The sequence below is a fragment of the Pristis pectinata genome, chromosome 6 (genome assembly GCF_009764475.1).
Source record: "Pristis pectinata isolate sPriPec2 chromosome 6, sPriPec2.1.pri, whole genome shotgun sequence".
Lineage (NCBI taxonomy): Eukaryota > Metazoa > Chordata > Chondrichthyes > Rhinopristiformes > Pristidae > Pristis > Pristis pectinata.
Genome location: NC_067410.1, coordinates 103,557,211 through 103,571,399, shown reverse-complemented (window position 1 = coordinate 103,571,399; position 14,189 = coordinate 103,557,211). Strand labels below are relative to the sequence as shown.

General features: G+C 39.5%; 1 protein-coding gene across 1 annotated transcript in view; it reads right to left on the bottom strand.

Moving 5' to 3' along the window:
• The window catches only part of LOC127571788 (E3 ubiquitin-protein ligase RNF13-like), a 211,809-nt gene that overhangs the window by 170,668 nt on the left and 26,952 nt on the right, over positions 1–14,189 (bottom strand). The window contains 2 exon segments of the mRNA XM_052018493.1: positions 1,289–1,369; positions 3,156–3,290. Coding sequence (XP_051874453.1) covers positions 1,289–1,369; positions 3,156–3,269 — 195 coding nt within the window. The 5' untranslated portion in view covers positions 3,270–3,290.

Below are 14,189 nucleotides of genomic sequence, written 5' to 3'. Positions count from 1 at the left end.
AAGACAAAAATTGACCAACACTTTTCTATGAGAAATGAATACAGAAAAGCATATAACACTGGGAAACCTTGTTAATGATTTTTCATAATTTTGATCTGAAAGATTACTTCACAGGATTACAGAACATTTACAACATAGAACGAGATCATTTTCTCATTAGGTCTGTGTCAATCAATAAAGAGCTACTTTATATAATACTACTTTATAGCATTAGGTGACCTGCAAGGATGCTAACAGCTCATCAAATATATATCCAAGTACTACTTAAATGCAATGAGGGTTTTTGCCTCTACCACCCTTTCAAGCAGCACAAGTGTCTGACCACTGCCACCCTCTGTGTGAAAAATATTTTCTTCATCTCCCCTCTGATCCTTTTACCAAGTGCTTTAAATCGGTCCACCACGGTTTTTGACACCTCTGCCAAAAGAAATCAGTCCTACCTATTCAACTTTATACAACTCGGTTATGTTGCCCCTCAGCCTTCTCTGTTCCAGTGCAGTCACATTTTCCGAAAAATATGATGACCAAGTTACATGTTTTACTTAAGCTGTAGCCCAACTAGTTTGCACACAGTTCCAGTATAACCGACTTACCCTCATATTCTATGCTTTGACTACAGAAAAGACTTCCATATGCCATTTTAACTGCCATATCAATCTGTTACTATTCACAATCTATGAACATGTACACCTCTGCTTCTTACAGTCCATCCTGTATATCCTCTTGCTTTGTTGCATGTCTCCAAATGCATTTCCTCACATTTCTCTGGATCAAAACTGAAATTCTTTGAAGAAATCATGGTCAGGATGGTTGATCTTTGCACTTCTGATAGACTACAGATTCATACCTGTAGTCTACCAAAATGATCTCCCAAACTCATCTCTGCACCTGAGAGGATGTAATAAGCAGGAAATGGGAGCTTCTCCAGAAGGTTTCAGAATAATTTTAACTGTCGGAGATCTGGCATCTAGGCAGAACTGATGCTACAACAATCTGCAATTATCGAATGCATTTAATGTGGTAAAATATCCTAGAAACAATCCAAAATAAAAATTCACAAAGCCACTTAAGGAACTACCACAGCAGGTGACAAAGTCTTTCCATTTTAAGATATATGCCACAGGACGGGGATGAAGAAGCAGATATTTGGCAAGGAATTGCCGAGCTTATGACTTGTGACAGAGCTTACAACAGTAAAAAGAAACCAATTGATGGAATTTTACTCTAAATTGACAACAATTTTCTTAAAACCCCTTCACTAATCCTCTAATGAATTATAATATTTTACCTTTAAGCCATCTTTAGGAAGACGGTAACCAAATCTTGATGGGAGATCATCAAAATTCTGTGTTTGATTATCAATGGAATACTGAAAAAAACATTAATCCAAAGAATTAGAACCCCAGGTAGTCAAGCTAACAATTACATTTATACTTATCATTTAGACACAAAGCTAATCATTTTGAAATCTGTAAGCTAGCCTTGTAACAATGCAAGAGGTATTTTTGTAACATCAGTACATTCCAAAGCACTTTACAGTCAATTAACTATTTTCTTTAAATACGGCCTGTTGTAATACAAGAAACCCAGTGGTCAATTTGCATACAGCAAGGTCCCACAAACAGCAGTGATAAAGTGATCAGAGAAACTCTTTAGTGATATTATTGAGGAATAAATATTGGCCAGGGCAGCAGGAAAATGTACCCACTTTTCTTTGAAAGTGTCATGAGATTTTTAGATCCACCCAGAAGCGCTTCATGATCAAGGAAACAAATAACAAATGCACGTTTTAATTAAGAAACATCTTAAAATAGTGGTAAGAATTCTGCAACCTTCTTTAACAAATTTATTCTTGGGATGACAGACAACACAAAAGGAACTATTTATTACTTATTTCTAGCTGCCCTGAAGATGGTCACTCTCTTCTCAGGCAGTCCCTTGAGACCGAGAATAACTAACCTATCCAGATTTTGTGGATTCAGAGATGATTGAAGAAGCTACAGCAAGAAACACAGACTCTTCCACAGATGAGGTTGGTGGTACCTGACAAGATGGGCAGGTTGGTGATTGAACACTCCTTCCACTGGGCCTCTATGGACTTGTGATGCATAGCCTCAGAGTTCTCAATATCATCCTAAATACTACTTCTCTTTCAGCAGTCACGGGCCAGAGATTCTCAGGAGTCAATGGGAATGCTGCATTCTTCAAGGAGGCTTTGAACACATCCTTGAATCTCTTCCTCTGACTGCTAGTAATTTCTTCCCATAGAGACTGGAATAGAGTGCCTGTTTCAGAAGTCTGACATTGGGCATGCCAAAGACATATCTTGCCTCAACGTAGCTGACTGATTGTAACTAGGGCCTCAAAACTGGGGGTTCGGATTCTGGCCTGGGAGAGGACGCTAGCGTTAGTTTGTTTAGTGTTGGTATTCTATTTCCTGTGCCTTGAGGTGCTTGCTGCAGACAGTCGAAGTCTCATAAGTGTTCGGGATGACAATGATCACTGCTGCCTGATAGACCATGAGTTTTGTACCAAGTCTGAGGGCTTCATCTTCAAATAGCCTTCAATGATGACAGACTTCACCACCATTTTCAACCAGCCGTAGGTTGATTGATGGAAAAGGGGTACTTGGAGACCTGAAGACCTGAAATGTAGAATCTACCATATGGAATGGGACTCTGTTGCATGTGGGTCGGCTCAGATGGCCATGGGAGTCTTCAAGTGTTATATGGACCAGTTTGATTTTCACAATATAACAAACATCATGATCATTTTTGTTTCTAGCTCCAAACCAGAAATTCTTAAATTGTACTAAAGTGCAATTTACAAGTTAATTTGGTGAAACCCAGGAGCCTTGGATTGCAGGTTCATAATCCAAACCACTGAAGTACTGCCCATACTTAATTTCATAGAGCATAACTGATCATTCCTCCCTTCTCAACTCAGTGACTGATGCCAACAACAACATTAAAATAGAATCAGCCAATAAAGCAAGTTATCAGGGACCCTAACAGGCTGTTTAGGAATTCTATCCATAAAAATACAGTCTACAGTTTGACACACACAGTTTCTGAAATTGATGCAGTAAGAATTATTCTAAGAAATTTTTGCAATTTATTGGTTTTCCTTTTAATTTTAAAAAAGGTCATACTTACTGCTATGATGTCGCCTTCCACAGGCCACAAATGGAGTAAAGCAACAAAATACACCATGAAGCTTACATGAATCTGCGAGGCAGATAAAATCAATAACCCCAATGGCAAAATCATCTTCAGAAGTGGTTGCAATACCTATTCAAGAGAATTAAAGAACAAATATGAAATATTACATTTGGACACATCATTCATAGCTATACCAGCTCATCGATACACACATGACAATGCATTACTGCTCAGTGGAATGAACAGGTGAAGTGGTGTGCCACATGTTTACATTGTGGGAGTCCAGTTGGAATGAAGAGGGAAATTAAGGGACTGTGATGACAAAGTAGTGATGCAAAAGGAACCCAGTCAAGTGAACAATCAGATACTTCAAAGTTTAATTGCATCACATCCAAATGAGATTGATAGCCAGGCTGTCATAAGCAGTAAAATGTTTACCCCTTAAATGTTCATGCATCAGAAGTCTGTCAGTTAAAGGTTATCAGTTTCAAGAATAATTTGAATTTTGCATCCAAATTTATTTTTTGTTCCACTGAATCAGAACAAAGTAGTTGAACAGGGAGTGGCGGGGATGGGGTGGGGTGGGGTGGGGGCGGCGGGGTGGGAAAAGAGTCTGTATGCGAACAGAATAAAAAGTTAGCATTACTGCAAAGTACCAACAATGTCCTCTATATTAAAATATAAAGGCTCAGTTTATAAATCTCAAATAGGGATTTTAGGTTTCTTTTGATTTAACCTGCAGTGAGTAGAGTGAATAGGAAGTACTGGAATAAGACATTAATAATAGTGATAGCTTTTTACTGTCCACAATAAGCACTGAAGGTTTAATAGCGCAAGGAGATTAGACTGGTTGCGTTTGCATTAAAGAGATGAAGATTACTCAAAAGCAATAACATTAACAACAGCTATGTAACATTGTTCAACTATGTAAAATGCAATAGCCCCAAAGGACATTTCATTACATTGCTATTGACAACATGGCTATAGGGTAGCATGCATCCCAAACACCTCCAATTTAACTGGGTTTGATTATCTTTCAAAAGAAATTAGGGTGGCCAGTTCACTAAAATGGTTTAGTTGTTCTTCAAACATCTTTTGGAAAGTAAAATTGTACTGAATGAACAAATGGACAGTTCTACTTCAGGGACAGATTATTTTCTTTCAGACCGTTAAATTATTTGCTGAACCTAACAACAAATACATTGCCTTAACCTCACAATTTAGACCAGCCCTAGAAGATTTCTTCATATCATGTGAAAGTCTGGAGACACAAGAGATTGCAGATGTTGGAATCTGGAACAAAAAACTGATTGAGACCCTGCATCAGGATTGCGGGTGTAGAGGGAAGATAGCCAGTACGTAGAGATGAGACAGAGGGGTGAGACGGAAGCCAGTAGGTGATAGGAGGAAGCAGGAGAAGTGGGGGATGATGGGCAGATGAAGCCAGGTGGGGAAGGGGATAGGAAATGTGAACTCTAAAGTATTCCCCCAGGATCAAGGATGACTTGCTTCCACTTTGATTTTGTGGTTTCTGGAGTGGTTAATTAGGTCAATGTGGAAACCACAAACTCCTCCACAGATGGGATAGGCAGTGCCCAGTGGGGTAGTTTGTGAGGTGGTGTGTTCCTTCCACTGCTTATACAGGGCCTCTGTGCTCCTCATGCATGGCCCCAAGATTCTCTGAACAACCTTCTCCACTCTGAGCAGTCATGGGCATGGGGCAGATATTTGCAGGAGCCAGAGGGGATTTTGCATTTCTTCAAGGAGGCTTTGAACAAAGTTTCCCACCGCGCGCCCCCCCCCCCCCCCCCCCCGTGTCTATCTGGTAACTTCTTCCCACAGCAGAGCTTGGAACACAGTGTCTATTTTAGGAGACTAACTTCAGGCATGCAAACAACTAGGCCTGCACAACACAGTGAACTGAGTATAACTACGAGCTCATTCTGGGAATGTTGGCCTGGGAGAGGACACAGTCAGTGTTACTTATTCTGCCCATGAACCTGGATGATTTTGTGGAAGCAGCTTTGGTGGCATTTTTCAAGAGCCCACTGAAGGTTGTCCAGGTGTCAGAAGCACATAGGAGGAGAGGGATCACTGCTGTCTGGTAGGCTGCAAGTTTTCTGCCATGTCCGAGGTCTTTGTTTTCAGGTAACAAGTCAAAATTGGCTTGGAGGTTGGTCTCTGACCATGCACAAACACAAGCGCCAGCTGCATACTTCAGCTCAACTCCCAAAGCTCACCATAGTCAATGCAAGTTGAACAATTTTCCATTAGTTCTGAAGATTAGCTCCACTCTCATGGGAGGTTTGTTGGAGGAGTACAATTTCAGTAATGTTCAAGAACTTCAACACCACTCAGGCCAATACATCCCATTTGAATGGCACCCCAATCACCCTTAACATTCATTCCCTTACACCCCAATGTACCATGGCTGCAGCATGTCATCCTCAACATGCATTACTGTCATTCAGTGAGGTACACCAAGACTGCAATCTCTACTACCAAGAACAAGGATCACATGGATATGGGAATATTACCAACTGCAACTTAATCTGCACATTATTCTAACTTGGGAAATAGATTAGCACCACCTCATTGCTAGTGGGTTTTAACCTGGAATTCCCTACCCAACAATATTATAAGAATACCTTCAGTAGAAGGACTGCAGCTGCTCAAGGATGATGGCTCACTACTGTTACGGACTCAGTGAAAGTCCCTTTAAGATAGAGAGTGTGTGTGTATGTGTGTGTGGGGCGTGCTTACGTCAATAGAACATAAAGGACGTAATGACGTTGTTGAAGAAGTTAGAAGGAGAGAGAGAGAGAGAGAGAAGGGAGAGAGACACCAGCCTGTTAGTTTTCTCTATCGATGGATGAGAAACAATAACTGTGTCTGCCGCTGAAATCCATGTATGGAAGTTGGAAGTAATCCGGTGGAGTTCACTTTGTTGCTGACCTGTAGAAGGAAACAGGTATTTGTGTGGACGACCATGATTCGAATGCTTTTCGGGGTGAGGAAGTCACTACCGAGTAAACACTGGAGTGTCGTTTGGGTTCCATCGTGGAACATTTGGATTTCGTATGTACTCTCTCTCTGTTTTTCTACATCTACGTCTTATCTTCTGACAACGGTGGTTGTTGAAGAAGCCCTTGCTCATGTTTCACCTTATGGCTTGCGGAACTGAACTTTAAGAACCATTCCGGAACCGGGAGTTTTGGACTTTGCCACACACACACACACGAAGAGTTTAGTTTTGGGGTTAATGTTCGAGGTTTAACATTTTTGAATTCTAACATACTAACATTTTTACTTTTATTTTACGTATTATCATAAGTAGTGATTAATAAAATAGTTTTTAACACTGAATCATGCTCAGTGTGTTTCTTTTGTTGCTGGTTCGTGACACTACTCTCTTCTTAATACCTATTAGGGATGGGTAATAAATGAAGGTGAATTGATTGAACTCTTTAATTAATATTTTGAATAATTCATTGTTTACATGTCGTCAGAATGGCCAAACGCACAGACAGCAGACCAAGTACCTAGTCAATCATGATTGACAACATCTGGATGACTAGTCCCAAACAAGATGCTGTTCTGTTTCTTTGATAGGCCTCTGCTCAAGGCCAAACAAAGATAAATGATGCATTAAGCCTTCAGCCAGTTCAGTCATTCATATGATTCAATTTAGTAATTTGCAATGTACAGCATAATTAAAATTCAATTATACTGAAAAAGAAACTTGGCATTCTTTCCTCCAAGTTAGAAGGACAACCTATAATGAACGTTGTAGTGTCAGAATTTCGGTCTTCTGGATGAAGCATTAAGCTGAGGCCCTATATACCCTGCATGTTGGATATAATAGTATCATTGAATCTCCTCTGAAGACAACTGGAGAACAAAATTCCCAGTATCCTGGCCAAGATGTATCCCTCAACCAATAAAACAAATTGTCTGGTCATTATAACGCATTGCCATTTGCAGTAATTAGTTGCATGCCACATTTTCTGCAATATAAAAGAGCTAACATTTGAGAAGTACATTACTGTAACATGCTTTGAATCATCCAGAATTTGTAAGACATTTCATAAATAAAAGTCTTTGTTATGCAGTTCTCACTAAAGCTTCAATACTTGAGAGAATTAAGGGGTTCATTGTTAATCCTTGTATTTATTTTTGCTTCCACATAATTTTAAATAATTACCAAATGAATGTAAGCCATAGTTTGACTGATTGCCAAAGAAATATCAGAAGGAAATGAATTTGTCTCAATTTTTCCCCTATAGCCATCCCACTTTATGGAACTAAATCATTTTCATGGCCTGTTGCTACCAAGATCAAGTTCAGTCTGAAAAAAGCTTGCAGAAACAGCAAGAGGATAAAATTTAGAATCAGAGGTAAGAGGCATCCTACAACGTCCTAAAGTACCTTAAGAAACAACACCTCCCGACTTAGCATATTGCAGCTTTCCAGACTAAACATCAAGTTTAACATTTTCAGATAAAATGTTAAGTGATTGTCACCAGCTCTTTTTCTGGTTATTTAGCATAATTATTCTGCTTCCCTGTTAATAACTCCTCCAGACTTACCCTTTGTTCCATAACTTGCCCTATTACCAACGTTTTACCTAGCAACATCACTTCTACTATTCACCCATCTTGCACCCTATTACAGAACTTACCTTGAGCTCTCCATATCTCTCTTCTTTCCATGCATCTTAAAATCAAAATACCATTTTTCCCCAGTTCTGATGAGTCATTATCCAGAAAATCGAGCCAGATCACGTTGATGCCTAGCAGAAGTGCTAGCCTCAGCACATTCCAGACTTCAATGCATTATGGATGTGCATGCATTCTGAAGCAACTAATTTTAATTAGGCATGTTGAAATAAAAAAAACAGAAAATGCTGGAAACATTCAGCAGGTCAGGAAGGACTGTAGAAAGAAACAGTTAACATTTCAGGTCGAAGACCCATCAGAAGACAAGTATTTCCCTTTCCACAGATGCTGCCTAACCTGCTGAGTATATCCCGAAGGCTTCCATTTCAGACTTCCAGCATCTGCTGTTTTGTTTTAAATTTTGATTCTGATCAGGATTCTTCATACAAAAAGTACGTGATGTGCCTTTTTTCCTTTATTTTAATTAATGCAGTTTTAAAGACAGATGTTTTTAAATCTACATCTTTTCCAAAATTTAAAAGCACTTCAACCATTTTTAAAAAGACGTGATTATCATGGAAACATGAAGAGACAGAAGAAACATTCAACGGTATAAGCTTCAGAAAGCTATCTAGAAGGCCTAGGACAGGGCTTTGGATTCCACTGCCCAAAACTTGGTCACCACTTGCAGACTGCTCTGTGGGGTTGCCAAAGCAACTTGGAAATGACTTGTAAAATGTAATTGCAACTACTGGCATCCTGTTGGAAGCAAATACAAGGCACAAACCAGGTTAGGCCTAATCCAGCACACTAAGTGTTTCTCCCTCTACATATGCTACTTAAACAAAATACTTCCAGAACTATTTCAAATTTTTTTTAAACATTTACGATATTTTGCTGTTGGGTAAAATTCAATATTTTCCCCTTTTCTTTAGGGAAAGTCAAGCCTCTGCAAATCTAATGCAAGACACAAAAATTGCAAATCAAATCATTGCTTCCTACAATTCAGCAGCATAGCTGCCATATCCAAAAAAATGTCCTTACCTAAATAGTGCATCATAGCAAGATAAGTTCTTTAGTGAAATTTCATGGCTGCGTTTTGGATTTGATGAGCTTTTTAAATAATGAACTTTTAAAACTCAATAATATAGAATGTTTTGACCACCTGTAATCATTTTCTATCCTGAACAATCATGATTATTTCCCAAAGGCTATGTCGCCTGCCTCACATCAATGTTCAGAATAGCCACTCAGGGATAGACAGAAACACTGAATGGGAGGGGAGGAACCAGTAGTCATGGTTCATGTAGGAACCAGCCACATTGGCAGAACTAGCTTCTGCTGAGAGATTTTGAGGAGCTAATGGCAAAATTTAAAATAAATCTTGGAAGGAAATAAGGTCAGCATTATTAGCAAACCATGTGCAAATTAACAAAGTGAATTATGCATGGCTCAAAGAGTTTAGTGGGAAACAAGTATACTTTCTGGAATGGCAAAGGAAGCAGCCATTCCGTTGAGATGGCTACAACTTAATTGGGGTAACATCAGGTGGTCTCGGCGGATCAGATAAATAGCACTGCACCGAGATTTAAGCTAATACTGTACAAGGGTGGGGGGTGGAAGGAGGTCAAGTGATAGGGCTAACAGGTGGCAGATGAGGTACAATAGGACAGTAAAAAAAATTGTGAAAGCATTGCTGAGCAGGAGTATATTTGGGGTCTGTGTACAATATTGCTCTCCATATCAGAGGAAGATATTAACAGTGAATGCACCATAGGATTTATTCCTGGAATGAAGGAGCTGTCTTAGGAGTGATTAAGCAATCTTGGCTATATCTTGGCCGGGAAGATTGCAGAGGGTTACTTCCTCTTGTTGATAAGTCCGGAACAGGGGCGGAGTCTCATTGAGAAGTTCCTTAACCATTTAAGAATAGAGTCATAGTCATAGAGCAATACAGTACAGATATAGGCCCTTTGGCCCAACCAGTCCATGCCAACCACAGTGCCTACCCAGCTAGTCCCAATTTCCTGCATTTGGCTCATGACCCTCTAAGCCCCACCCCTCCATGTACCCATCCAAGTGCTGCTTAAATGATACTATTGTACCTGCCTCAACCACTTCCTCTGGCAGCTCGTTCCATATACTCACCATCCTCTGTGTGAAAAAGTTGCCCTTCAGGTCCCTTTTAAATCTTTCCCCTTTCACTCCAACTCTATGTCCCCCTAGTTTTGGACTCCCCTACCCTGGGGAAAAGAGCCTGTTACTGTCCACCTTATCTATGCCTCTCATAATTTTAAATATTTCCATAAGGACACCCCTCATTCTCCTTCGTTCCAAGGAATAAAGACCCAGCCTGGTCAACCTCTCCCTATATCTCAGGCCCTCAAGTCCTGGCAACATCCTCAAATCTTTTCTGCACTCTTTCCAGTTTAACCATGTCTTTCCTGTAACAGGGCAACCAAAACTGTACACAGTACTCCAAGTGTGGCCTCTCCAACGCATGAGATAAGACATCATTTCTTTCGGTTTAGAATTGCAAGTCTTTGTAACTCACTAACTCAGTGTTGTGGATTTTCAGATATCAATAAGATTTTTAAGTACTAAAGGGTAATAGAGATATGGTGATTGGATGAAAAGCTGAAGATGGTTAGTCAGCCACGAATCTTTTCAAATGGTGAAACAATTCAATGCTTTCGTGGTCAGCTCCTACTTTTTTTTTTGAAAATTTAATACAAATGAGGATACAAGATCCTAGTGGCAGACCTAAAAACCCACTTTTGAAACACCATTTGTCCTTTCCAATAATTGTTCAATTTCTAATGCTGGAAATGTACATCTATGAATGGTTGGCTGTGACTATACTTCATTTTGATGCCCAAGCAGTTGGATAGCATTTAAATCTTCAATATTTTTAAAATGTGAACAAAAGTGATCACTTTGAAGAGCTTTGCAAGATCTATTCATAAAATGATTCTGCTGTATAAGAAAACATTTGCATGAGTGTAACAGTTTAAAACAAAAAACTTGTATTTCCATTAAGCTTCTGTCAATGGACTGTGGATGGAGGGGATGGGGGTGAGGAAAGGGGCACTGGAGAAGATCAGAGAGAGTGGAGGACACTGAAGGAAAGAGATTCCAGGACAGAGATAACTGAGGGTGAGAGAGATTAAGAGGAGGGTGGATGGGGGCAGTTGGTTCAAGAAAATTTCAGAGGTCACAATGCCCGTAACCATGTCTGCCATGTGCGTACATGAGAGTGTACCTGCCGACAGGCACCTACATATAAATGTCTACTTGGCATGTCCATGCAGCAGAGCCTGGTTTTCAGTCATTTCGGCTCCCCTTTGTCACTTGTCCAAGACCTCTCTGGCAAACCCTTGTAGCAGCTGGTTTGTAGAGACCATTCCCACATTACGTCTTACACAGGCAAACATAACCCATGAAGTCGAATACACTGACACTGAGCGAGAACTCAGTCCAAGCTGTTATTGGAGATTTGCAAGTGGACAGAGGAAATGATTTAAGGATATTCTCAAAGCTTCCTTGCAAAGTTGTAGTGTACTCATGGGAATCCCTGGACCATGACTGCTCAAAATGGAGGAGCATCAGGACACCAGCGAGTTCACGTTTCTTCTTTTAGAAGCTCACAGAAGTCCAGTGTAAACAGCAGAAAGGACAGACGACTTCCCAAATTATCCATCCTGCCCCACCTTTGGCAGACTCTGCAGGTCTCAATGGCCTCAACTGCAACATTTTACCCATAGAAATAGAGTAGAAGTCATCCTCAGCCGCAAGGGAGTGCCTTCAGGACCACACATGGGGTTTTTCCCCAACGAATATTTTGAATGGACATGATTTAATGTAGCATAGCACTTTATAGTCAGAGAGGACTCTGAAGTGTAATCAGATGTTGCAGTGAAGGAAGCATAATCAGTCAGTGAGCACACTGCAACTTCCCACAGTTTATGATTTTGACTGAAAAGGTGAATATTGGCCAGGATACCAGAAATCCTCATCTCTCTTCAGAATTTTACCTGGGAATCTTTAATGGCCCATCCACGAGAGGGAGTAGGTAGGGTATACTTAGTGTCTCATCAATAAAACAGCATCTCCAACAGTGCAGCAATTAATCGTTACTTCGTGCCAACCCAAATATTTGCACAAAAATCTCTGGAGTGGAACTTGAACCCACAACCAAGAGAAGAAAAATATAGTTAAGAGCGAATAATTGTACAACTTAAAATCTCATGGTTACAGATTAGAGAATGCAATTAAAACAAAAAGATGCAAATCCTTGCATTTGTTACAACAGGAAGATCAGGTTTCAGTTTGAAATTCCACTTGAAAGCTGGTGTTTCAATACTCCACTGAAGTACAGGCCTAAATTTGCTCTGGATGGGATGAAAAAAAAGCGTCCTTTTGGAACTTGGTTCACTCTTCGAATAAAGAAGCCTAAATCTTTAGGCAAGCCATAAATAAAATTTGAAAGTTCTATATTATAAACAACCAGTTGCAATATTAAAGCTGCATACACTGTATTTGACAAATTTGCCCACTCACTTGATCACATGGAGCAAATTCTACTAAATCTACACAAGACTTAGTTTGAGGAATAAAAAAAATCAGTTACATATTGTCACATGTATTTTTAGAAAATTTCCCTTCGAGTCTATTTGAGTCTTTGAGACTAGTTGCAAAAGGACATTATCCACGCTAGAGAATAAATATCAATTTCTACATCATAACAAATTAAAATCCTGAAATTTCACTTTGGAAATAGCATGCAAAATCTGCCAGCTAGAAATTCAGCTTAATTTCTCTCTTGAATGGAATCATGCATACTGAGCTTTAAAACCATAGGGAACAGTGTGTACTGTACTAACTACATGAAGTTCATGTTTAGTTCTAAGGGAGGGAAAGTTCCAGGGCAGTGTTGTTACTATGCGAAGTAATCTTAAAAAAAACAGATCTCTGTCAGCCAGCTGTATCTTAAATGCTGCAGTTATATTCATCTCCAAATCCTTATTACAACACTTCTCCAAATCCCTACTAGTATGCAGCCATTTCTTGATGAACAAAAATGTAGGCATCTCTGGAAAATATTTTATAAAGCAAAATTTCATAAATTAAGGCCAGGCAAAATGCATTATGAAGATTTTGGTAAAATGCATTTATATGCATGGAGAGTGACTTGCCATTCATTGGTAGTGAAAATACCTTCATAATAGACACATTCCCTAGCCCCCAAAGAGTCAATCGTGTTATAGCAAAAATTCATAAACCAAAGAATATCTCAAGGCATGCATCCTAACAAAAGCTCCTTCCACTCTTACCATCTTTTTCATTTATTCTATCTTTGCAGCAGGACTTTCAGCCTTCATATTTCTTCACTAGAATTCCCTCCCCCAAAGTTTGTAAAAATCAATTATTGTTTTAATTGCTCAACTTTTGTCTCTACACTATCCAACACCCATTTTGTGTCAGCTGTATCCCATTTTACAGGGGGGTCATCTACATACAAGCTAATGAAAGAAAGATACATCAATAAAATACAGAGATGTACAACATCAAATCTCCTTCTCTCCTGAGCTATTTGACAATTTCTGATATCAATAGATTAGCCTGAAGGCAGCAGCCTGGCACAGCAGGTTGCAGAAAACGTATATTTGAGACTGTTAATATCGTATTCAATCATTTTCTCAGGATCCTTATAGTGGCAATTCACACCAAGGTCTGAGGTGTTATCTCCAATCTGCGACAATCAGGGTAACAGCTCATGACCCAAATAATCTCCCAAAATTTATGTTAAGAGAAACCTGGCCTGACCAATGTCCCCAATTTCCATCCATTTTGTCACTGGAGAGAAGAGGCAAGAGATTCCAATACTTCATGGAATACCAGCATTAAACAAAGCAACACAGCTCTTGATCAAGCCAATAGAAATGCAGAGCCATGGAGGGTGGAAACCTCGAACTAGAAAGGCTTGTTTTGCATTTTCAGGCAAAGGAAAATCTACTTCGTCTCATGTTGGAAAACTTCCTTAAGTCGGCAACCTTTTCAATTGCATCACAAGGCTTTAAGGAACATCTGTTTCAAGTCATGGGACATATAAATACATTCAGTTTGATGGCAATCCCCCAAAATACATTTCGGTGATTACAAGAATTAAATAAACTACTCATCTCAAGCTCACACACTGAACAATTTCATGATCAGACATTTAAAGAGCAAGTCATTATTATTATTAAAAAGGCAAGTTTTTAAAATACCATTTGCAATATACTTCACTTCTTAACTCATCTTCCTGGATGGAACCCCCAAGATCAATTAAGGGTCTATGAATATACAATCGTATACAATTGGACTCGCC